The sequence below is a fragment of the Chaetodon auriga genome, chromosome 9 (genome assembly GCF_051107435.1).
Source record: "Chaetodon auriga isolate fChaAug3 chromosome 9, fChaAug3.hap1, whole genome shotgun sequence".
Lineage (NCBI taxonomy): Eukaryota > Metazoa > Chordata > Actinopteri > Chaetodontiformes > Chaetodontidae > Chaetodon > Chaetodon auriga.
In genome coordinates, this window is record NC_135082.1 from 26,215,757 (window position 1) to 26,242,211 (window position 26,455).

General features: G+C 44.9%; 1 protein-coding gene across 1 annotated transcript in view; it reads left to right on the forward strand.

Annotated features, from left to right (window-relative positions):
• ppargc1b (peroxisome proliferator-activated receptor gamma, coactivator 1 beta) overlaps positions 1-26,455 on the forward strand; it is an 86,477-nt gene that overhangs the window by 45,312 nt on the left and 14,710 nt on the right. The window contains exons 2-4 of the mRNA XM_076739507.1: positions 10,784-10,969; positions 14,830-15,030; positions 23,985-24,110. Coding sequence (XP_076595622.1) covers positions 10,784-10,969; positions 14,830-15,030; positions 23,985-24,110 — 513 coding nt within the window. The remainder of the gene's footprint in view (positions 1-10,783; positions 10,970-14,829; positions 15,031-23,984; positions 24,111-26,455) is intronic.

Here is a 26,455-nt window from a genome sequence, read left to right on the forward strand (position 1 = left end):
TGGATTAACTATTATTGCAGCTATAGCGAACATGAAGGAACGCTTTGTGCACCACTCTGCGTTTTTACGCTGAGCCATAAGTTCAGCCAGGCTCATCTCCAACCTTACTCGAGCGTCGTTTCAGTGCTAAACCAGAGACGTGACATCTGTGTGTGACGGCAGCACCGTCGTAAAATCGTAAAAGAAGAAGTCAGTGACGTAAACTCGCTCTCCACCTCTGTGCCTCAGTGCCTCTGAGCCCAGCAGTGCGTTCTAGACCAACCATTTAAGCGTGAAGACGTGCAAAAAGAAGCAGAGAGAATGAGAATCAGACTCTTAATCGTTCAGCACATTTAAACCGAGATAATTATTCGGTGTCGGGCTTAGAAAGTTATTTCAGGCCGTCTGCGGTTTGACTGGCACGAGGACGTCCATCAGACAGCCGTCAAAAGTGCAAACTGGTGCTGTTTAAGTGTGTGCTGAAGGGCACCATAGCAGGGTACAGTGAGGGATATTACCCTTGGAACACACACACACACACACACACACACACACACACACACACACACACACCCTGGAGCGATGGGAACAGCCAGTTCTTTGGTTTTCAGCAGCGTCCCACTTCCTTCTCAATTGTCCTAATTTATGCTCCTCACAGCACACTCACAAACACACGCGTACACACACGCACACACACACACACACACACACACACACACATCTGCTTTGACCTCATGACTTACTGACTGATCGCCTGCAGGTCATTCACCGAGTTAAAGGAAATTAACTAAATGAATTTAAGAGGAAAATTAGACACGATGTTCTTTTAAAGGTTTAAAAGATTGAAGTCTTTCTCTCACTGCTGAGCCATGTAATAAGAAACACTAGCTGCCAATTTAGGCCTTCATTCATTAAAGCTGGTGTGTGTGTGTGTGTGTGTGTGTGTGTGTGTGTGTGTGTGTGTGTGTGTGTGTGTGTGTGTGTGTGTCTCTGTCTGAGGGGTCATCTGTGTCTGGCAGAGGCTCCTCAAGTCACCGGCAGCCTGTGGAAGAACTGGTCATGAGACCAGGATAAGAGCTAAATATAGACACACACACACACACACACACACACACAGCTGTCTGCATCTAAGTGCAGCATCTGAGTGAACCTGTGCACTTATCAAAGAATCAGATTTGCATTCTGGGTAATGTCTCCCCTCTCTCCATTTACTTCTTCTCTCCTGTGAAGTCCAGAGGGAGCCGAGTGACAAACTGCGTCTCCGCGAGTCTTTGAGGATCAGACGGACCGAAACATGTTTCATTTAGGAGAATCAAAATTTGGAAGACTTCATTTTCTCTTTCGGCCCGACGTTTTCCTCCACGGTGTCGCTTCAGGCTCAGGATTTACTCGAATGTGAAAGCATAGACGAGCAGCTTAATGTGCAGCATTCAAAGCTTCCTCCACAAGGGGGCGCACGAGGGTCGATTCGTCGACACTCATGCAGATAACGAAATATCTCAGTGATATTACAGGATGTGCAGAAATGCTGCTTGTTGGTGGTTGTAAGTTTCTGTGGTTTTTGTTTGGGTGGAGGAAAGTTTAAAGGCGTCACGCTGAGCTCTGGCAGCTCGCGATGAGCTTCTGTCTCAGCTTTCGAACATGTTACGGACTGAACGATTCATCGGCGTATTGATTATACGGAACACATGGAGGCGTCATTCACTGCAGAGCAGAGAGGTTTGGAAAGCGATTCGGTGAGAGTTTGATCTGGTTTGGAGGAAGGAAACGAGCAGGACATGGCGTTTGTAGTGAGCCGCTCCCGCTGTGAATTCATGTTCTAACTTTGTGAATGTGAAGCAGGTCGCAGCAGAAAACACATGCTGGTGCTCAGTCAAGCTTCTCTGGATAAATAAAGATTAAACGACGTCAGATAATGATTCCCATTGATCTGCATCCTAATTTAGCTTCCCTCCGTACCCTTGTGAGTTTTCATTGTCTGACTTTGTACCTCAATAATCAAAAGGCACATAATTGGCTTTTTGTGGCCCTTATTAAACGTGGAGGGGGGCCGCGGGTGGAGGGGGCGTCCTTTTTGTTCGCAGTAATTAAGCACATCCCTTCTCTGTTGGCTGCAGAGGAGAAAAATGAGCTGGGAAGTTAAAATCGTGCAGCTTTCCCTTCTCATTACCTGTCAACAAATTACTCAGCGAGGCGCAGGCGATGCCTCGTGTCATGATGAAGCGTCGGTTGTCAACGTGAAGAAGGGGGCCCTTCAGAAGGTCACAACATTATTCGACAGGGTCATGAGATGATGCACAGAGGAGACGTAAGCTTTTTTTAAAAAATGATGCCGTGTATCAGCTGTTCCCTGCAAATAATCTCCTCGTGCACGGTTGAAGTTGTTGGTTTGTGTTGAATCACAGCTGAAATCCGAGGAGGAGATCGCCGCAGCAGTTAGCGCCTCGCACCAGGAGACAAATTAAAAAGATCAAGACTCGTCTGGATTACCGCCTGCAAAGGGAAAATAAAATCTGCTCATTTCGTGTCACTTTTCGCCGCTCCGTGCCCGACGGTCTCGTGCAGGGTTCGCTCATTTCGGGGGGTCGGGAGTCAATAAGTTGAGCGGCACTGCAGGGACGTCTGAGGTGTCATTTATAAACCACTTCCTGTCAAAGTGACCTCCAAGAAAGTGAGAGTTAAGGCAGCGGGACACTTAACGGAGTCCCCAGCCTGGCACTCTGCCTTATATCTTCCATGTCACTTCAATGTGCGAGGCTGGAAGGTGATTACAACTCACCACCCGGCTCCTCTCATCATCATTTTTCAGCTATATGGGCTCCGCTCTGTCACTTAACCTTCACGTATACCTCTTCTCATATACCTGCCATTTGCTGTATTACAGCGTTCCTCAAAGACGTGTTTAAGACGTCAAGGGTTTGGATCAGTTGGAGTTCAAATCCTGGTTCAGATGTCGGAGAAAGTGTCAGGTACATTAAAATATGTCACCTTAATTTCTGGTCACATGCAGCATGTGTGATATGATGTGTGATCGTGATAATCATTAGAAAAAAAAGCCTTCCTCTCAAATTTTTCCATTCTTTCAGCAAACTGTTGTTTTCCTTTCTGGTGAGGAAAGCTTCCAGAAGAGCTTTCACAGAAGAGAAACTGGCATCATGGAGCTTTTCAAAATGAAATTTTTATTTGAAAAACTTAATCAACTGATGGAGTAAATAAAACGAACATGGTATCTGTTTCCTGTAGCCGTGGCCGGTTATGAGCCTCCATCACATCCATGAATGTGAATAAGTGAAGTGAATGAGTTGAGCAGCTCTGCAGCCTCCAGAGTCCACGTTTGAACCTCACGCTGTTGTAGTCTAAATCCTCTGCATCCTGTGCTTCAGCAGTTCAGAACCAGTGAAACCAAATCGAATTATTCAGCTAACCTGAGAAACCATCTCTCACATTAAAGACGACTTGTTCTTCTTTCCCTTCACCCTCCTGTGATGTACAGCCGAGGGTTGAGAGAGCTTGACCTTGTATGGTGGTGGTGCATCTGTGTGTGTGTGTGTGTGTGTGTGTGTGTGTGTGTGTCTCTAAAGGGAAGTTTGGACAGTCCAGAACACTGGCGAGGACTCACCGGCACATGACCGAGCTTGTGACTGACCTTACATAACGTTACAAAGGGCCTGCTGTCGAGCTGCCAGGACAGCAGCAGCCGGCTTTGATTCGTCTGTGTGAATCAATAATGTGTCACATTATGATCAGAACCACGTCGTGGAGGCTTTGTGTGGAGGACTGACTAACACCTAGAGTCCCTTCATTTATCACAACTTGTGTGTTTGCCTTAATTTATGGTACAAAAAGTGGGAAAAGGGACACTGAAGCTCAGCACTGGCTTCAGTTAGTGGTAAATCTGTGTCATGATTGGATATTATACTATTTCTGAGCAGGAACCTGAGCACCGTGCACTGAAAAGAGCCAAAATTCAGCCTGAAAAAGACTGTTTGCTTTCTTTTGGTTGAATTTTTTTGACATTTTAAAGTGCAGTTGTAGCTTGATTGACGTCCAGCAGCATTTTTATCATTTCTTTTTATCATTTCTTGTACAACATCAGGCGAGTATGTAGCACACACTGCGCAGTATGGATTTAGGACACAGCATAATTACCTCAGGTCAGTTAGCAGCTAATTGCTAGTTTGAACTTTGAACTTGACAAAAAGTGCCCCTTTAACTCCACCTCCGGAGACTTAACTCAACCAACAGGATAATTCCAGCCTTCACGAAGTTCTTGTGTAACTAAAATCCCAACACGCTATTCATAGAAAACCAGTGGAAAGACGTGGAGCTTTACCTCGGCTCCATGGTGAGGACGCAAACAGACGATAACCCTTGAAGGAATGTGTCGTGTGTGTGGTTAAAGATAGAAGTGAAGGATGCAGTCCAGCACATCCACATGCTGGAGCCGAGTCTTGCTGGCCTTTCCATATCCACTCGCTCCTTTTAGCCCAGATAGCTCTCCCACGTGCAGGCCGGCTATAAATAGCGCAGGTTTAATGCGCGATTGTCCCGGCAGGCTTTTTATGACTGAACGGGCCAGTAGGTTTTCACTGTTGTTACTAAGGCACAGATTAACCACAAATGGAAGTTACCACATTTCATTTTTTTTACACCTCATTCCCACAGTGCCGCTGTTATTGCGCCGCGATGCCCTTTACAAGCACACACTGGCAAGAAGATTATGGGTTTCAAAAGGTCAAAGGTCAGGGCTAACTTTGGCCTTCGCAGACTGTGGATGTGGGTTCTGTGGATTTCTGTGAAACCCACCTCTGTGCTCCGCTGCTGTCCTCAGTTCATTCACATGTATTCTGCTCTCTCAGCATTGCTTTTGTGTTTCTATATCTAATTTATTTTCCTCTGTTTAGAAAAGCCCTTAAACTCAAAATGAACTTATTGCAGTTTCCCCTGATGTGTGCCCTTTCATAACTTCAAAGGTGTCTCCATTCCACATTAATTTCATGCCCATTTGCTTAATCTGCCCATTCTAATGCTCCATTTAAGCCAGAAAAGATTTAGACAGAGACACAGTGAGTGATGAGCTCAGTCCTGATCTGCTATTGTGTTCTGCCGCTGCCATTATCGTACATTCAAACAGGAAGCGTAAGCCACGTCTTCTCCTCTTTATTTGTCTTTTAGCCAGCGTTACATTTGTTTTTTTTTTCCAGGGAAGGATGACGGAGCACTTTGGTGTTTTTCAGAAAAAAAAAAAACAAACCTGATTTATATTCAAGCTTCAGACTTCTGGATTTCAGGCTCTTTTTTTAGCTTAAGGCCGCTCAGTCAGGGATGTGCAGAGCGAGCTTCTTTTAAACTCAATGCACTGAATTTCTTTATGGATTCAAACATGCAAATGCAGGTAGGCTCACACCTCTCCTGCTCTGGGCTCTTTCCTTGCCTTACTGGGCTAATCGTGTGATGACCCAGTGCAGGAGAGGAGATGAGCTGTCAGGCTTTATCAGCTTTTTCTTCTGTGTGAAGAAACTTTCCTCACCAGAAAACCGACGCCGTTGGCCCTTAAACGACCTTAAAACCACCTGTTTCCCCGACAAGCATCTCTCTGCAGCCTCCTCTTTTGCGGAGGACGGCGGCTGTCGTCCGTTTGGTTCCCACTTCTGACATGTTTTGATATGTTAGATTTCCAGTGGAGCGTTCATGTGTGTTTCTGAGCTCTCCAGCTTTACGGGCGAGCGGTCGTAAGCATGTTTGGGGTCAGAGGTCACCGTACTCATACCGTAAATGATGCTCGGGGACCATGAACAATATAGAGCTGCTGGTAAAGGGAAATGAGAGTGGAGCAGTGAGTCCTGAGCTCCTCGTCTGCGGCGTCTGTGACTCATGTTGTGTAGCTGCCAGTGGCTTCATCATTATTCAGAGTCGGCGCAGCGCTGGGAACTCGCCGCAGCCACATTTCACCGGCCGCCTCCCGCCTTCTGCTGCTGCAGGGAGGACGTTCAAACGAGCGCCACGTATGTGCTGCTCATGTGTGTTGTCATGCTGGGTCGTGTTTGTGTGTTGTTTTGTAAGCGTGTGTGTGTGAGAGGACGTGTCACACGGGTCGGTCTCTGTCGATGTATGTGTTGTTTGAGCGTGTGTGACAGAGCAGGAGACACCAGCAGAGCGTCACGTGAAGCAGATGGACGGTAGTAAGTGAATGTGACGCAGATGCCGTCGTGACATGTGCAGCTTGTGAGTGCGCGCTACCTGTTTCCAGGTGCAACATGTGTGCACGAGTGTGTGTTTGGGAATACAAGCATCATGCCAAAGGATGTTTTTATTGATTGACGGCTGCAATGGAGAGAAGGAGGGAGAGAGCGAGGCTGGGTGGAAACAAAGAAATCAATCAACCTGTCTTCCCAGTTTATGAGGAGGAGGAGAGAGAGGAAAGAAGGGAAGAGAGGGGAGAAGGAGAGAAGGACAGGAGATGAAAGAAGAGGGGGAAGGAATAGAGAAGGCAGATGAGGAAAAGGGAGGAATAGAAGACAGATGAGGAGAGGATAAAGGAGGAGAGAAACAGCAAAGGCAGAGAAGATGAGAAAAAAAGGGGAAAAGATACTAGGTGAGGATAGAAGAGGAGAGGAGAAAGGGAGAAATCAAAGAAAAGCAAGAAAAGAGAGGAGATGAGGAAAGAAAGATGTCAGAGAATGATGGGAGGAAACAAAGAGAGGGAGAGGAGAAGAGTTAAAGTTAATATTAGCAGGGGAGCAACAAGATGGGTGGAAGAAAAAGGAACGGAAGAGGAGAAAAGACTAAAACTGAGGAGGAGAAAAAAGAGTAGAAAGGATGGAGGGAGAGGAAAGAAGGATAAGGAGTGAGAGAGGAGAAAAACATAAAGACTGGAGGTGGAGGGAAGGATGCTGAAGGAAGGAAAGAACAGGTGAAGGAAAGAGGAAAGGAGTCAAGGAGGGAAAGTGAAGGAAGGAAGGAAGGAAGGAGAGAGAGTAGAGAAGAAGAGAAAGATGAAAGAGGATGGAGGAAAGGAAGGATGTGCTGAGCGAACGAGTGGTGGAGGGGGATGAGTCAGGCGCACGTGAGAGGGATGTGAGCTGCATGTTAACGAACACACACACACACACACACACACACACACCTGCATCAGCAACGGGAGGGAGAGGAAGCAGCGGGAGGGTCTTATAGAGGGCATCCTCTCCCCTCCTCTCTTTCGTCTCCTCCCACCTTCCCCTCTTCTTCTTCTTCTCCATCAAGTCACGACTGCCCTCTCCCTCCTCCTCTCCCTCCTCCTCTCCATCGCTCCTCCTCCATCGCTCTTTTTATTCTCTCTTCTGACCCACATCTCCGCCTCACAGTCTTTTCCATCCCTCCTTCCTGCAGTCACTCTTTTCCTTCCTTGCATCCTTTCCTTTTCCCTGCATCCTCCCCCCTCCTTCCTCCTCTCCCTCCATCCCTCCATCCTCTCTTTTCTCTCCACTGTGTTGATTGCTTCTTTGATCATGTCTGTGAGACTCTGCTCTGTAATTTATGAAACCATAAGTGATATCAGCTCGTGTTATCCATCCCTTGACCCAAATAAACACACACACACACTCTCACACTGCGAGGCAGAGTGCGAACATTAGCGCTCGCAGTGTGTGAGGTTCTAGATCAAAGCCCGATGAGCAGCGATCATAAATACACCGTGATAAGACGGGCTAAGCGTTTTCTGAAAAACAGCTTTTGTGGATGATCGGAAGTGCAGTGTGTGTGTGCATGTGTGTGCGTGTGTGTGTGTGTGTGTGTGTGTGCGTGTGTGCGTGTGTGTGTGTGTGTTCTGCAGACACGACTGTTGATTATGAAGTATTGTAGATAATAATAAAATATTTGGAATTCATTATTATCGCAGACAATGACAAGTCCGTAACAAATCCGCTATAATGAAATAAAAAGGCATTTTTTTCTGAGATGAAAGAAAAGTGGTGATCGAAAAGCTTTAAGAACACTTTCAAATTAAAACAGCTCCAAACGACGAGGCTGCAGTGACTGATGATCAGACGCTGCTGTGCAGAAGTGCAGATAATTATTTTATTGTAAGTTCATCATTTATGTATAAGCTGTTTGTTGATGAGTTTTTGGGGAAATGTGAGTTCTGTAAACTGCTTTTTTGTGAGCTGGTGATGCAACTTAACAAGCGATGATGAAAATGTGGTGATTAATCATGTTCGCATGTTGACTATTAAAAGTTAACGTGTTAATAGTTTGCACCCAGTTTTAATCCTGAACATTTTCTACAGTTCAATAAGCAGCATTATCGTTAGCTAACAAGTCTACGCCAGGACAACTAGCTAATAAACAAGAATAACTTTAGCACATCTGCACAGCTGGCTGACTGGACTGTAAGTTCCTAAAATCACTTTTTAATATATTTTACACTGGGGGCCTTAATCCTGTCAGACTCAGCACTGTGGTGGCATGTGGCGGTACTAGGAACTTTCTATCAATACCATTTGAGTTTGTCATATTCTCATTAACACTTGAATAAAGCTAATTCACGGCCGGGGACAGAATATTGACTCACAGGGTTGAGGGACAAAATGCTGAAGAGGAAATGTGCAGATCAGATTACCTCTGAGGAAACCTGAGAGCGCTGAAAAACGGCCCTTTGGTTCAGTTTGAGAGATGGTTGGTGCAACTGGTTGACCCTGCTGCTCGCTCCGTGAGATGAATGCCAGAGGGTGTGTGTGTGTGTGTGTGTGTGTGTGTGTGTGTGTGTGTGTGTGTGTGTGTGTGTGTGTGTGTGTGTGTGTGTGTGTGTGTGTGTGAATGAGAGACAAAAAAGCTGCTAACAGACCATACAACTACACAATGCTTATAAAAAAATCCAGTACTATACTTGCCTTCCTCAACATCTTCCTCCTTCATTCTCCTCCCCCAAGAGACCACAGTAACTTCCCTTCACACTGAGTCTCACACACACACACACACACACACACACACACACACACACATTGAATTTAGCCACGTGTTGCGACTTCAGACCACGTGGCTGCTAACTGACATGAACTTTGGGGTTTCAGGGTTCTGAAGAGGAGAATGTTTTAGAGGGTTTTAACAGATTTCTACGTGTTGTGAAGAGCGGTTTCAGGATCCTTGTTTTCAGGCTTTAAGGTGGTTGTAGAGGTTCTTTAGGGGGTTTTGGGCTGGCTCTATGGTTCATTGAGGGGTGCACCAGTGTCTTCAGCAGTCATTCATTTGGTCATTCATTAGAGTTCTTCTAGGGATTCATGGGTCATCGGGAGCTTTCAGGTTTCTTTGAAGGGGTCCAGAGAACCTTTGGTCTTTTTAAAGGAGTCTTTGTGAGCTGTAGTGGTTCTTAAGGGGGTTTAAGGGTTTTCTGGAGAGGCTATGAGATTCTCTGAGGGAGTGTCAGAAGTCTTTGCCAGAAGGGTTCTTGAGAGGAGCTGAGTCGCTCTTGAAGAGGTTGACAGAAAATGTTACAGGGTTTCAGGTTTCTTTTAAAATGATTCAGGGACCCTTTGGGGGTTGAAATAATCCTTGTGAGGGTTTTAAGGATCCTTGATCTGGTTCTGGAAATTTCCAAAGAGGTTCTGTGGGATCAAGAGGTAGTTACATGGATTTGTGAGGGACTGGAAGGTCCTTAGAGGAGTTCAAGGATGTTAAGGGGTTTGAAGGGGTTCTTCAAGGGAGTTTCACAAGGGGGTTCTAAAGTCCATAATGAGGTTTATAAGGGTCCATCGATTGAAAGTATATTTGATTTCTGTGAATGAATGAAAACCTTTGTCACTGTCAGTAGTAAAGCAATGAATGTCTGCAGGTGAAGTAAAGTCTCTATAAATTTTTTAGTGACCTGACATAATCTCATGTGCAAAGTGCAAATTATTTACTTTTTACGAAACTGTACACAGTTCACATGATTCAGTTGACTTTCCTGACTGTCTGAATCACAGAAAACAAAGATTGATTAACCGTGTGCCACTGTGACCAAACAGTCCACAGATTAAACAGAGCATCTGATTTCACTGATTAACACACCCTCGAGCAAAGCAGGGAAACTAATCACCTGAAGACCTCCTGGGTCACGCTTGCACTTTGTTGTGATCCACCGGGAGATGTGCTGGATAAATGCATGGAGACGTTTCCAGATAAGCGCTGCTGGTGTATGTGACATATTTTCTGACTAATCCTGCATTGTGCCGGAGCAGATGCCTCCATTGGTTTCAGTGTCGAACCTCCTCTCACATGAAAGTCTCATTATCTACTGTATAATGAGTAGCTGTTGAGAGACGAGGGGCTGTTGATGAGAGCTCCTTGGACTTCGACAGTGAGCAGTGTAATAATATACAGTATATGCCAGATGATGGAGGCTTTTATCCAAAGTGCCTCACAGTACTTCAACAGCATACATATTTTAGAAAGGGTGGCCCAATGGGAACTAAACCCCTAATTCTAACAATGGCAGTGCTGAGCTGAGTGATCAGCTTCACAGAAAACACCAACTCTGGCAGTCTTATGGAGGGAACAGGATATTTCCCATGTTTGGTAGCTTGTGTTTCAGAGAGCAGTGGTTACAGAAACATCATTTCCTTTGTGATCGCAGAAGAGGCACGAGTGACGCAGGCAGACTTGTTCATTTCTCACTGAGGATCTTTCCAGCTGTGATCAGCACCTCCAGTTTTTCTGGGTTCATGTTTTACAAAGTGACTCATGCACTTTTGTAGCATCTCAAAAAAGACAAACCGCCCGGGAATTTGCTTTAATCTCGATGTTTGACTAACATGACCTTTCCCTCTCTGCTCTCTTTTTCCGTCTTCAGTATGGGGAGGAGGAGGTGTGTTCGGACCGTTTGGACACTGACTTCCCGGACATCGACCTCTCCCAGCTGGACACCAGCGACTTCGACAGCGTCAACTGTCTCAGCGAGCTACCGTGGTGCAACGATCAGCCGGCGGACGCATCACCGGCCTCCATCCACTACAGTACAGCAGACGAGCTCTTTGAGGTGAGGCTTCTTCACCCAAACACAGTTGAGCTGTTCAGTACTACAGATGTTTCTCACTTGTCAGCCATGGACACTTTCTTCAGTTGCATGGGTGAGGGCTGCTCTCGAAATGCAGCAGAAATAAATGCTCTTTTCTCGAAAATGCAGTCATGCTTGTTTGAATGTGCCAGAGGTACAAATGCAACGTTAAAGGCACAAACAAGCTCTTGCACAAGAAAAGAATCCCCTTCAACAACAAATTCAAGTCCAGATTGCTTCAGGTTTAAGGCTAATCCACAAAGTTGGCACCCTGAAGCTGTACTTAAACTGGAAAGTTCTAAAATCCGATTTGATTTTGGAAAAGAGTTCAGCTGGACCCCTAAACACAACAACAGTGATTCAGCAGTAATATAATGCTCTCTAAATGGTTGAACCCATTGCTTAATGCCTTTCAAAAGTTAATATATGCTTTAAAATAAATTCTGAAGTTAATGTCCCACCAGGGCGGGACAGGATTGTGTTCTTCAGCTTAGGTTAAGGTCATGGGTGAGATGAGGGTGGGGGGTGAGGGGAAGTAAATGAGCCCTATGAACGGCTTCACCAACATGTGAGGCCAAATTCCCCAAATTTTGCTATTTGACCACCGCAGTTATCAAAATATCTGCTGCTGCAGAATATTTTTGTGAGGTGTGGAGAGTGCGAGGCACCAGGCCAGAATCGTGTGGCAGAACTTTCATTTCACAAAAAGATGGTCAGATGCTTCAGGCGTTTTTGAGCAGTGTAACTATGATTAGTCTGAATCTGTTGTATCTTTTCAGCTTTTATTTTGCATGGCCTTGCCAACAAATCCAAAAGTCTACAGTATGACCACATTGATATATACATTTAATGACAGTGCCACGCAACAGGAGGGTTTATTCTTTTCACCAGGACGTTATTTTACAAAGTCAATGAAATCTTCTGTGAACAGCACGCTCATAATTGCCCAGACCTTTAATGAATCTTGGCTTCAGGGTACAAGAGCTCCAAGTTTGGAATATACAAAGTCTGAAATTTGGAGTTTACAGCATGTCTGAGAGGACGCTGCCAAGAAAGTAATTCCCCGTTACGCTGTGTGTAACAGGATGGTGGAAGCAGTCCATCGGTTTGGATCGGCTTGGCTGCATCTACAGGGCAAGAGAAAGCCCTGAGGCTCCGGTATCAGGTGCCCGGGCTGGATGAATTCAGGGAATACCCTCCTTGTTTTTCTCGATATGAAAGCGAACCCTGGATCATTGATTGTCCATAGGTCTCCTGCCCCAGCGATGTCTCGTGGTCCCATTACAGAGGCTAAATTGAGTGCATCTCAAGAATAAAAGGACGACAACAAAGAGATAAAGTAGCATTTAGGTCCAGATCATTGGCTATGTAATGCAACTCTCCTGGTGGACATTACTCTGATGCTGCAATGCATTGCAGAGTATTGGTTAAAAGAAGACAGGCAAGGCATGATGGGAATGCAGGTGACATAGACCGTCTGCACTCTCCAGGTTTTTGTTCTTATTTCGATTCCCACTAGCCGACGCCTGACTGACTGTTGGTCGTCCCGCTGTCGACACAAAGCTTGATGACACAGTTGGATGTCGGACAGCCTCAGAGTCCTGCATTAACAGTAACAGATACTCGAATTGACGATAAAATCTTTATGAGAACGATGCAACAACGAGACGAGAGAGGACGAGACGTGAAAACAGGCGCGTCTGTCTCTCCACATTGTCTCCTCTGTTCTTTCTTGCCACCTTTCCTTCTCATACATGGTTTTACTTGTTGTCTGTTATTTTTCTTTTTCACTCCATTTTACTTGCTTCTTTCGGCTCAGTTTCTTTTTTCCCATTAACTTTCAAACTGCTTCTCTCATGTTTCTGACTGTACGTGTAGATTTACTCTTGATACTGCCCTGTATCACCTGCGTGGACCTTTTATAAGAACAGGGGATATTTTTCTCGGTTTTCCACGTCTCTGCTGCCACCCACCAGCCTCCAACCGCTGCATATTATATTTTAGCCAATATTGTATTGATCAGAGTAATACAGCAGAGCAGACGGTCAGGCTTTCCGTAATAAACACGCAGTAATGAATAGAGTGATAAGCAGACGGATGAAGCCCCTGGTGTCTCTGTCTCTTCGTTGTCCGTCAATATGCCACTTATTTACAGTCGTGTATCGGAATCTAATCCCATGTCGGGCGGGATTGATCTGTGTTGTGTGTGGGAGGGCTTCATTTAACCTTGGACAGTGTAGAGAGAGAAATGGATAGAGTCAGAAAGGCTGGGCTCATTGTATATTGTTCCTAATAATCATCATGCTATATATGAGTATATTTCATAAGTAAATAATTGCACATTATGCTGACTCCTGTCATTGATGGAATCTTCTTTTCCCTCTTGCTGTCTGTCTGTTTCTTTCTGACTCACAGTGGAATTTAATTATTATCCAGGAAATCTAATTAATATCTATCCAATCTAATTAATATAATCAGGTAATATCTGTGAGTGCTTTTGAGTGTGCGGACACACTGGTAATGCCAACAAAGCCTGTCTGATGATGATACATCCACTGAGACAGACGGAGACACAGATAAAATGTAAAATGAAAGAACGTTTTTTGGGTAATTAGATTCAGACCTGAGCCTCTGGTGATGTAGCGCTATATGGAAAAATGAGTAAACCAGGCAAAAAATAAACATAATTAAGCCAAAAAACAAATGAAAGTATCATGAATTTCATTTATACCCCTGCAAACTTTAACTTTGCTGACTTGTTCCTGTGTTTCTGACGTCCTACTTCACCCAGCGAAGAGAAAGAGAGACAGCAAGCCGACAGAATAAATGTAATAATAAATAGTTTGGCAGCCGGGAACAGATAGAGCTGGATGATAAAAGGGAGAGACAGATGAATGGAGCTTGGTGGCTTCCCGTAGGCCAGCCATGCTATCACCTCTCCACCAGACTCTGCTCTCAGCAAGATGGCAGCTCCATAACAGTAAACAACCCCCGTGTGGATGGAGGGAGGCAGGGAGGGAGGCAGGGAGGGAGGCAGGGACGGAAAAAGAACAAATTTTGGACTGAAATTACAGATAAACAATATTTTCTGCTGATTATCTCTAAATTTGACCATTTTCATGGTTGGAAATTGTGAAAAAGCATGAATACCATCATGTGAGTGGAGAGCCAGAGACTCATGTTTCAGCAAACCTGCCTGCTCTTTCTAATGAGGTCAAAGGTCAGCGCTGCATTATCCTGACCATGTTAATAAAGAAGTTAGAAAAGAAGCAACAATGGATTTCAGATAACAGCTTATTAGAGTGAAGGAAGGAGGAAGATAGAGCAGAGGGAGCTTCCAGGAGTGACTCAGCAGTGACACAGAGCTCCCAGAAGACTTCTTCTGTCTGCTGACGAGAATGTTTTTTATTATGTTCCAACAGTCTTAATGACTCAAACGTGGCTGTTGATTCATTTCTGTGGATTGATGTTTAGGAAATTGCATTTTTGAAATCTTTATCCATCACTAAAGCTTGTTTTGTGTCTTCAAGCCTTGTTTTCTTGCTGAACGGCAGCGACACTCCAAATAAAACCAGTAGAAAAACGGTATTGATTTATGTTGCTTTGAGGGCTCAATTAGCTGCTGTGGTGTGTCTCCAGGACAAAATATACATTATATCTGTAAAAATGTCTGGTAGCATAAAATGCTCCAGTTATCTAAAACATCAATGGTGGATGTGAATAAACGATCGAGAGGGTGTCGTGCAAAATGTTTGGAATTAGAGGAAATAGACCAGAATGCAATGCAACGTTTGATTTCTCGTCATTTCTTCACTGTTCTCGCTGTGTTCGACTCCCTCCAGATAGAAGAGGAGAATGCGGCTCTGCTCGCCGCTCTGACCGACAGTTTGGATGGCATGGTGGATGCCGAGGTGGGCGGGCTCCCCGTCTTCCCCGCCCTGGAGGAGGAGCCTGACCAGGAAGAGGAGGAAGAAGACAGCCTTCCTCTCACAGCCGAGGACTTCAGCCAGTCCCTGGGGGCCGAGACGGAGGACCCATCTCTCGTAAGAAAACCTCTGTGCTTCCTCTTTTACCTTCGCTGTTGGGCAGCATTGTGTGGAGACCTCAAATCAGAACATTTCCATGTCCCTGAGGGTCCCTGACCTCGTGTTTGGAAACCATGTCGCCCCATTCAAGACGTTATCTTCACCTCAGATACTCCCACGCTTCTTTCTTGTCAGTTTTCTGTGAATCAAAACGTCTCATGCAGCTGAAAAACCGCTGCCTGTTAGAGTGGAGTCTTTCATACATGCTTCAAACACACACACACACACACACACACACACACACACACACACACGCACACACACACACACCCGCCGCACTGTGCCTCTCCTTTCCCATGCTCTCCTCTCTCTTCCTCCCAGTATCTTAATCTGTGTCGCGTTTGCTAACCTTGATGTTTCCCTTGTTGGCCTGCAAGGTTCAAAGTCTGCCTTGAACTCCAGGAAAACAGAGCGCTGAGACACACAGTGACCTTTCATCCACTCCAGTCCTCTGTGTGTGTGTGTGTGTGTGTGTGTGTGTGTGTGTGTGTGTGTGTGTGTGTGTGTTGTATTTCTGAAGACCATGTGTGATACAAAGGCAGAAAGGAGTGAGTTTGTGTAAGAATTCAGTCTGTTTTTGGGAAATGATTAGAACGATGATTGGTTTGAATTTAAGGCCAGCACCAGATTCCAGTTTATTTTAAAGTTAGAGGTAGCAGTCGGCTTATTTTAGGAGTATTTTGGGTGTTTTTTAAAATCAAACAGAAAAAATGAGAGACACACCCTAAAACAAGCTGACAGTGTTCATTACATCTACCTACTGTATAGAATAAAGAGCAGCTAGAAAAGATGGGAGAAAGAAAAACAGTCAAATTCTTAAACATAAATAAAAAGTGCGTTTAAATTGTAAATAAGTTCCACATTTTAAGGACAATTTAATTTCAACCAGAGACACAGTAGACCTACAGGTTAGGGCTCCTGTATCAAACTGAGTAGTTCAGAGCTGAAGGATAATTCAGTCACAGTACGACTCGGATCTGATCCCCTTAAGTTTGGTCTTTATTTCTAGTGTTCCTCTGAGATCGGGGAACTTGGCGACGTCCCTCCCGATTTGAACTTTGGACTTGCTGTAGTGATCTTGTCATGTTCCCAGATCTCAGCAATTACTTCGGTGAGCGCAGTATTATCGTAATTGATAGGAACGACAACGCAGGCTGTGATAGGCTGTCATTTTCCTGGATCAAGTTTAGCTTTCAGGATCAGAGAGAAGTCCTCGGGAGTGTAGTAATACAAACGTGTGTGTGGTCTCGCAGCACGTGCTCCAGTTTATGTGTTTGCTTGTTTTGAGCCCCATTCCTCCCCCTTTCTCCCCCTCGCTCTCTTCACACAGTGCTGCTGGATGCCTCTCTCTCTCGGCCCCATCGTTCCCTGAACCAGACTTCTAGGAAAAATCCTTGTTTTTCTCCCCTCGCTGTGCTCCCCTCTGTTATCAGCCTCTGCCTGCACCTGAAACGCGTCACCCCAAAAGCACTAAACCTCCACCTCGTCGTACAGGAACAACAAATTGGCGTATCTCTTCACAGTGAATATTGTGCCCTACTTTCCCCGCGGTTCGCTCTGCTGTCAGAAGAATGCAGGCTTGCACTCGGCTCTGGAGCTTAATTGAAGCAGGAAGCTATTTCGCTGCAGTAAACTACTTATGATTACTGCTGTAATGCGGCCTTATTGCACTTGTCAAGATGAATCCAGCCCGCTTCCTTAATTTGACTTAAATTTCACAGCAAATGGGCTGCTTACAGGGTTTTCTTGTGCACTGATTTAGTGGCAGTCTACAAAGATACTATTGTTTGGCAGCCATGAGTCATGCTGGATGGCTGAATACCTACAGCGTAAATATTCAGCGAGCTGCACTGCCTCCCCATTAGCGATTACACACCGAGTCGTACTATAAAACAAGTCTGTCAGTGAAGTCAGAGGAGGTTTGTTAAGCTTTACAGTGAAAGGCTGGATGTTTAGCAACAGGAAGTAAACTTAAGAACAACAGGTCTCAACAGGGCTGAGTCTGAAAGCTGGCTGAAAACTTTCAACTGATGAGGAAATTAGAGGTGAAGAAGTAGAAAGAGCTGCTTTTACTGAAGTTTTTCTGAAACTGAAGGTTTCAGAATCCCAAAATTTGAGGATTTTGGCCATGCGAGCAGTGTGGCTGTCAATATGTCAGTCAGTCCAACACTTGGAGTACCGTATGAGTATATGGCACCTGTAATCTCCTGCTTAGATTCAGCAGACTTTAAGAAGCTGGGATCGTGTGTCATACCTTTATATTTATCTCAGGCTGCAGCTCCACCGTTGGTAGCATTACAGGATCTGAGATACAAATGAGCAGAGGAAGGGACATTCCTTCCAGATTGGTGGAAATGACTGTAATGACCCCAGATGGTTCAGTGCAGGAGTAAAGATAGGTTGGCAGTTGAGGAAGCCAAAAAAATGCCAAGCCTCACAGCGATAGCCTTTAGCTTGTTGCTAACACGATGCTGGCATAGAAACAGCAAACGTGAAGCAGTGGGCAGAACTGGTTTTGTTGCTGTGAAATGCCGTGGAGGCTTTGTTTAGTCCCAAACAAAAAGTCAGCGATACAGTGAGCTCAAGCCACCCGATGCCACCGTCTTCACTGTTGTGTTGGAAAACACTGCGGCCCCACACATGACTGGCCTGCCCTCGCTTCACCTTGAAGACTCCTTGGTTATCAGTCAACCTCTGTCAAAATAAGAACAAGTGTATGCTGGTTAATCAGTTACGCCTGTCACTTTTCTTCGTCTGAGGAAAGACGTGAAGGTCAGGTGAGAAGTGGTTGGTTGTGTCTGTTACTGAGAAGAACCTGATTAACTACAGTGTAAGTCAGTGTGGAGACCCTCCATCATACTCGCATCATCTGCCACTTCCTGACGTGATCGTAATGACTTTGAGCACATCGACATCCTTTGTGCATGAAAGCTGAGAGACAGTCTCTTTACCATGAACAGGACAGGAAGCAGACTGGGAGTAATGGTGTGAAGTTTAGGGACAGGTGGGAGCTGCGTTTGCTTTAAACGTCAGTGACACGAATTCAGTTTCCAGCTTTGACCTTTGTGTTTTAGCTTAAAGGTTTTTCTGCTTAAGTACGACCCAAATCCTCAATCTAAACACTGCAGAGTTTGTTCATTAACCACTCGTTTGTGCGAGCCTTAATGATTAACTGTTTGTGCTGTGCGTTTCATTGCTGCACGCTCGTGGTTCATCCTGCAGCAGCGCTGCATACGTGTGTCATCCCGGCTCGTTTTCGCTCAAATCCTGTAACAGTAGAGCTGAAGAAGTCTTTTCTATCCGCAGACACACAGCGCTCAGTCAACGGGTTGCTTCATTCCTCTGACAGCTGGCAAGATAACGCACTTTTCCAAAAGTTTCCTCACATATACACAGCTCCCTTTTCTGTCACACAACCACATAGTTCTACTACTACTACTACTACTACTACTACGACAGTTGCTCTGCTCCGTCACCACTGCAGTTCCTACCTCCACGTCTCTCTCTGTTATTGCCACTTCAGCTTCAGAAATAATTTCCCCTGGGCATCGTCTCAGCCCGCCTTCAGGCAGCAAGTTTGTGACTAGCAAGACAAGTCAAGCCTTCAGTCGCTTTGGGGGATTCAGAGTTTTCTGAACTTACGGATCATTTCCATGTCAAGAACACTGGTGAACAGTGCTGATGCAAAAACACAGGAAATCTCATTTTCCCACTCAAAATCGAACGAAACGCACAGATTTGACCGTAGGAATGTGATTAAAATGTCATTTTGGATTTTGGTCTGTGAATGTTGCTGTTAATCCTACAGCTTCCCACGAACTGCAACACTCCTGCATTGATGGACACATTGGTGCCATTTCTGGCGTTTCAGATTTCCCGATTGTGTCCTGATGCAACGCTCTCCATCTTCACTGTCTCTGTTGGTAACTTCACTGCTGCTGCTATTACCATTCACCTGCAGCAGCCACTTAACCGTCGTAATACCAAATATTTCACAGCTTAAATTGCTGTTTACACACCTACAAGTAGGCCTGCCTATATTTATGTCAGAGCTCCTCCATGACCTGGTGTTTTTCTTCTTCTGCCTGGTTACTTCATGTTTTCCAGTCTGGTATCTCCTCTGTGTGTCCAAAAAATGAAGTAATAATTCGATAGTTCCTGAATTCTCAAGTTTTTTTTGGATTCGCTGAATGAGTCACTTGACTGAAGTGCACTGTCTCAGAGCTCAGTGAGGCTCCAGTGACTCCAGGACCGACTCCAGGCCCCCTGACAGAAAGCTTAATACTTCACTTTACTGCATAAATCAGATCATCCTGCGTCCTCGCTCTCTTTCCATTGTGTAAACTATCAGTAGCAAAAATAGCACCCTGACATTCACATCCACTCACACAGAAAAGCCTGGTGTAATAACATTATGCTGTTTACTCTGCTGAAGCTGCCAGATGCATGTGTGTGCGTGTGTGTGTGTGTGTGTGTGTGTGTGTGTGTGTGTGTGTGCATGTGTGCGTGCCTGTCCCCCATTTCCATCAGTTGAGTAGTTTACTGTCACATGACTGCTGTCACTTATGTGTTCAGGCCTGAGTGTGGCGCTGCCCTCTACTGGAAGCAAGTGATACTGCAGTGTGTGTGTGTGTGTGTGCGTGCGTGTGTGTGTGTGCGTGCGTGCGTGTGTGTGTGTGTGGACACTCGTCAATCTGTTTGAAATTATATTAGCTTGATTGGATTCACATTAAGATGCCGTTTATTTGTGACCTGTCAAACTTTAATTAAACATATTAAGCAGTCATAACTCTACTTCAATCTATTTACAGTCTTTTTTATTGATTTGTGTGTAATTTAATTAACATATTCACACACTCGTACAGATGTGTATCAAAGCACATTTACAGCTTAATGAAAAAATACCTTATAACCAATTAGAGACATTTGATGTGAATGTTTTAATGAGTTCTAAATGAATAACGGGATTAAAACAACCTGTTATGTCTGATATTAAATCAGGTGACTAAAAAATAACGACGTGCTTTGTGATTAATTAATCTGAATTAGTTGCATATATCCATATTAGCCATGAGAAGCACTTAAAAAGATCTCAGTTTAGATTCTGGCAGACAGTGAATCAGTGAAGAGACTTTAGAAACTCGACTGACTTGTGAGTCTGTCACAGGTGGACGTCTCTCAGTCTGCTCGAGTGTCTGCTCGTCATGAAAGCACTTCCTGTCTGTAGAATGATTGACAGGTGCCGGGTCTGACCTCTGAGCTCGCTGCTAAGTGCTTTGCATTGAGGTAATACTTCAGGCTTGATGTGCTGTTCCACAGGACAGAGCTATGAACGGCTCCAGCTGGGAGTTCTTAATGTACGTTTTCTTTTTGCCATCTGCTTCCACCGAGTTTGCAAAAGTTGTGTGTTCAGTGACGAATCACACAGCGCGATTCATCTGTTCATTACACGATATTTTGACAAACCTACATTAAATATACTATATTAAATATTTATTAGGGAATTGAAAATGTATTTATAAATACAAATTAAAGGATAACCAGCACATGTCTTCCAGAACAGAGGCCACAGATTCGACTCATGTCACGTTTTCACAGTGAGGCCTGCAGGGAAGCGTCAGTGCTACGTTCTCTGCTCATTCTTTCAGTTTTTCCCTTTTTTCTGCATCTTGAATTATTGTTTTTATCAGTCGAATCATAATTGCAGACTGGACTGTCATTGAGATTGGTTGCATTGTGATTATGACTCATCAAAACACTCTTGCAAACATCTAAAATATAATTATGACCAAGCTAAACCATTTTCCAGTTTACACTCAAACACACTGCGTACATGTGGGTCTGGATCGTCCACATCGTGGATCTCCAGATGTTAACTATTTCTGAACCAAGGAGAAAGGCGGACGGTATTTTTCAACCTTCATTTAAGAAACAGACTCTGTTTGGATATTTGATTTTACCTGCTGAAGTGTGACGTTAAGTATGTATGTTTGTAGCTTAAGTATGAATTTGGTTGGTGGTTTTCATGGTCTCCTGCTAACATACTGTGTGTTTGGGCTGAACCTTGACTCAGGTGTGTGTTCATGTGCAGCTCACCTGTTTGCAGTGTTTTTTCACGTCACCGTGTGTGTTCACATGTTCTGTCTTTGTCTCTGTTCACGTGTTTGTGTTTCTCCACTGATGTGTTTGAGTTTGTCTTTCATTTGGGTGCACGTCACTCTATTCATGTGTGTGTGTGTGTGTGTGTGTGTGTGTGTGTGTGTGTGTGTGTGTGTGTCCCACCACAGAACAAGGCCTCCATTGATGCTTCCAGTGGAGCTCTGGAAGGCGTCCATAGTAGAGTAGAGTAGAGCGGAGCAGAGTAGAGTGTTTGAGGGGCCCGATGCTGCCGGAAGGCTTTCACACAGACACAAACCTTCAGTCTCCTCTTCACTTTCCTCAATGGGTCTCTCAGAGGAGCATCATCACACACTCCGAGCCAAGTTGGCTCGCCCACAAAGGGCCACGGTGGCCCCATTAGTGATGCAGGCGATCGTCCTGTCAGTCATTTGACCCAGATAGTATTCTGTGGTCACAGCCAACTCTGTTGGATGGAGAGGTCGCGTTCATTAAAGCTTTACAGTTATATACAAAGGGGTTTGTTGTATTTACAACAAACCCTTCACGAAAAACACGACCCTCGGACAACAATCTGCGGCTTTATAGTAAACAACCACGGCTAGAACAACAATGTGTTGCTTCTCTTTGTGATTTATGCCTCATCAGTTTGATTTATAGTGACTTTTCTCTACATAATGTTGCACATTACTTTCTCATAAAGATGAATGGCAACCTAAAAAGCCCATAAAGTGGCATTAAGAGCCCTTCTCAGACGTATGGACTTCCTCCATATAAAGTTAAACTAGAGGTGGGTCAGCAGGTTTCATGTATGTGCAGAGATGTGACTGCAGCATCATTGAGTGTCCAGAGGATGATTAAATGTCAAAGCTAATGGCTAAATATAGAACACAGCAGCTACTTTAACATGAGACATATGTGTGTCGGGCAGTTTGATCTGAAAGTGAAGCAAGTCAAGCTGCTGAATTTTGGGGTTTCTGCTTTGGCCTCCTCTCACTCTCAGCGACACAACACACCTTCGAGCTTGGTGACTGGATTTCAGTGTAAACTGTAGTTAACTGTGGGAGTCATTACTCAGCTGAGTTCACACATTCAAGCCTTGGACGTGCTCACAGCCGCTCGTCAGTTACGAGGACGCCCAACACGCTGAAACTTTTCCCACTTTTCTCACTTATACAAACTCAAAATCAGCGATGAATTCATCATTTAGAAATAACTTTCCTCCCGTCAGCTCAGATTCAATAACTCTTTTAAATCCTAGTGGGATGAATTTGTTTACAAACACAATCAGGTGACCACAGTCGCTGTTTCCCAAGAGATGAGGAGCTCCAGTATGGCTGCCAGACGGCGCGCTGCATTCACTGAACCCTGTGTGTGCACGGTCCTTTGCTGTTAATCATTTGGGAAGACCTGTGCATCCCACTGCTCCAATCCTCATTCCTATCACATCTGTATTTTCTACATCATCTTCTCCTGCAGCAAACGCTGCACAGCTTAGTGGGGATTTTCTCTCTAAGCTGATTTATATCAGCTGATAGCCCTGTCATGAAGCTAGGCACTGCAATGAATGGATGAATAGACAGATGAAAAAAAGCAATGAAAGGATAGTGGGGAATGAGGAGTGGCTGTGTTCTTATCCTTTTGAAAGGTAACATCCAGGAAAGGATACTGGAGGGGTTTGCTCTGTTTCTGAACTGTGGCTTCCTGTTTGAGCTGAAGGAAGGAGAGTTCGGAAAGGAGGATGGATGGTGAGAGGTAAAAGACAACATTAAGACTGGTGGACGGAGATCAGGAAGAGCACAGAGTTGATGTAAGAGTACGAAGGTTTAGACAAAGATGAGAAATGGGAAGGGATGGAGAGTAAGAGGGAAGGAAGGAAAGATTTATGGTTAACAGCAGAGAAGGTGCTACAAGAGGAGAGAAGGATTAAAGGAAGCGAGGATGGAGGGAGTTGTGGAAGAAGATGGAGAGGATGAAATGGAAGAAGGGGAGTTGACAGAGGAGGAAGTAGACAGAGAGACCAGAAACATAGAGAGGGATTGAGAGAAAGACAACAGTTAGGATGGAGGTGGAAGGGAGGAGCAGAGGTCTTATTCTACGTCGGGGGTGGGCAGACCTTTTCCTTCGGAGGGCCACAGGACAAGTGTCACTCTGCATGCTGCTCTCAGAGGATGAAAAATAATAATTATGGATGAGACATCTTTAAAGAGCATTTTGACCTTTCAAAAAGTCAAACTGCATAAACATCTGGCGGCCAACTTTGGCCCACAGACCCTACATTGAGCAGCCCTGTTCGCTGTTATTGTAGAGAGAAATGGCTGAATCCAGCTCTTTAATGGGAAACGTGAATGTGCCATGTAGCTGTCAGCTTTAGGGTTGTGATAAATGTACAGTATCATAACCTCATGGCCTCCTCTCACATTATTCCCTTGTACAAACATCCATCTGCAGGCCGTTAACAGCCGACAGAATATAGATTAAAAATTGGAAGGAGAGGCTGAAGGAGCCAAATGTTGGACGCTTTCATCCCCCTGATTCTGTCAGCTCGTCTCCTCTGCTTTTCTGAATAAAATGTTGTACTACAGATGTATCTCTCAGACCCTCCCGTCCTCCAACATATGTATTTGTATTAATCTGAAGTTATTATATTTATGCCATAACTCAAAAGTAACATCAGGGCTGAACCCTTCATCCTGAACGTCATTTTAAAGGAGCGAGGAGCCAAAAACTGCTGTCGTCTTACAGATTTCCAGCCTCATCCCCTAACTGATCTCTCCCACCCTCTTCCTCACCAGCTGAAGAAGCTGCTGCTGACTCCTCCCAACGTGCCCACAGGCATCGACGCACACAAAGACAGAGTCCACGGCCATCGCTATAGCAGCAGAAGCCTGCACCTACGGCCGGTCAGACCTCTGGTCAAGGTGAGGCACGACTTGCTGTGAAAACCTGTCGACTAAAGGCCGACTTGGCGGGTTTGGTGACAGTTTCGTGTGAGTGAAAACAAGCCTCCCTCAGGTTTGTCTCAGACTGTGAAGCAGAACTGAAGCAGTCTGTTCTGTTTGCAGCCCCAGACACACATCTCTGTATTCACTGGTTAACGCCTCATTCCCTGTGTCTTCTGAAGGCTGGCGAGATAACAAAATTGGATTTTTCCAATCACTTCCCCCCAGAGGTGGCGAGTTAAGGCAGAAGTAATTCACTGTTACATGCAGGGCCTGCAGGCAGCGTCGCTGGGCTGCAGGAGTCGTCTTCAAGCAGGTGTCTGAACCTGCTCTTTGCAGGTTACAGTCAGAGTACATAGAACAGATTCATTCAAGACAAGAAAAGTCAAAGTACACACGAGCGACACGGACGTGGCGAGACATGTCTGCAGCAGCATGACCGCAGCAGAGAGCGTCCATTACAGTCAACAGAAGCTGCTACTCTGACCACGAACACTGCAGGCGTGACTTCATCTCATCTCTATTTTTACATAACTGGTCTATCTTTCAGGCCCTGCAACAGGTAAAAACTGCACAGAACTGTGTAAAGAATGACTACAATCTGTTTAAAAATGATTAAAAAAGTACCAGAGGCAACGCAACGCAGCAGCGGTTAATTAATTTAGTACCAGTTAATACAGCCTATGCTTCCAAACCCTGAATAACCAACTGCGTTATCATTTAGCAGAAGTCAGTATGCAGCCAATGAAGCTGGCACGTAAACCCTGCTCAGCACCGCCAGGATGTTTGTTCAGAGGCTTGAAATGAGGCGTGCTGTCTTCTCCTGACAGCTCACCTCTCGTGCTCGTACAAATAATGGCCTCAAAAGCAGAGGTGGAGGTAGAGTGACGTAGTTGAGATGGTCTGACACTATGACCACAATCTTTCCTAAACATGAACCAAGCGGTTTTAATTTCCTAAACTTCACCAACCATAAACTTTATAGGAAGCAGGTAAGAAAACACTATGAATGGTGACAGGTGGATGCACTGATCTTCAATCCCGCCAAAACTTATTTCATCCCACTTTCTTTCTGTGCACAGCTTTAACATCAAGGCTTAACTGCAGGCTTCTTCAGCCCGAACAAGCATAAATGATCACAGAACTCCTGAAAAACTCCACATGTAAAGAATAAAAGCTGACCATCAGTGGCTTCAGTCCAGAAACAACAGCCATCAGCGCTGGCCTGTACGAACGTGTGCTGGCTTCTTGTGACAGGAACAGGAAGAAAAAGGCAAACTTTCCAAAGTCCAGAGTTTTTATTTTCCAAATGACAAATATCTCATTTTAGACCAAAAACTGGTGGAGCCTTCAAGCTTGCAGAGACCTTCAGCTGCTGCCAGTGATAGATGTGGTGTTGGGAAAGTGAGGACATTTACAATGGCTACTGCTGTATGACTTAGCAGTAATTGGATAGCTGCTAGCATTGTGCTTCAAGTGGTCATTGATTACAACAGCAGTCATTTATCTTGTACAAGCATAAAGCATAGTGAGCCTTCACGCAGCTTCTGCTCTGGCTCAAGTGAGGAGGACACAAAATACCCACATGCAGCAGGGGGATAAGCCAAGTCTGTATCCATCACACGGCCTCCTAACCTCGCCGATGCTGGCAGTGTGTGTGTTTGAGCTTTGGTTTTAGAGTAGCGCGGCTTTGCTGTGGCAGATGGCGGCAGTATTGACTGACAGGGCAGGAGGGCAACAGTGAATCATAGTCTCTCTCTCTCTCTTCTCTCTGTATGAGTAATATAGAAGCAGCCATTTCATCGCAGCTGCACACTGAATCATCCCTCACAAAGTCGGAAGCAGAATTTACTGCTGTGTGCTCAGTGTTCCTGCATCCAAGGCAGGAAATTGAAGAAACACCTATGTGTTCATGAGTCTGTTTTTGTTGTTAAGGCGGTTCATTTTTCTTGTTCCTGTGAACAAGTGGAGACAGCGTGATGAGATATTTCCAGCACAGCTGCAGACAGAAGATGAGAAAGGATTCGTCTTAAACATCAATATTAAATGTCGGGTTTTGGTGTCAAAGACCGAAGGCTGTTTTAGAACGTTGCCATTTCTCATTGACGTCCAGTGATGGAAGCGAAGGCCTGTTGCATTTGGATGGGCCAAAAGGTTTTTCTTCGTGAATGTGTGCAAAATCCAAAAATAATGTTAAAGTGCAAAAGGCTAGTTCAGAGAAAGTGGGAAAAAAAGTGGTTTAACATGAATTTACCATGAATAATGGGGATTGCAAAGCATCGATGTGCAGTTAGAGCCCACAAAATGAAGAAATTGTGAGCGTT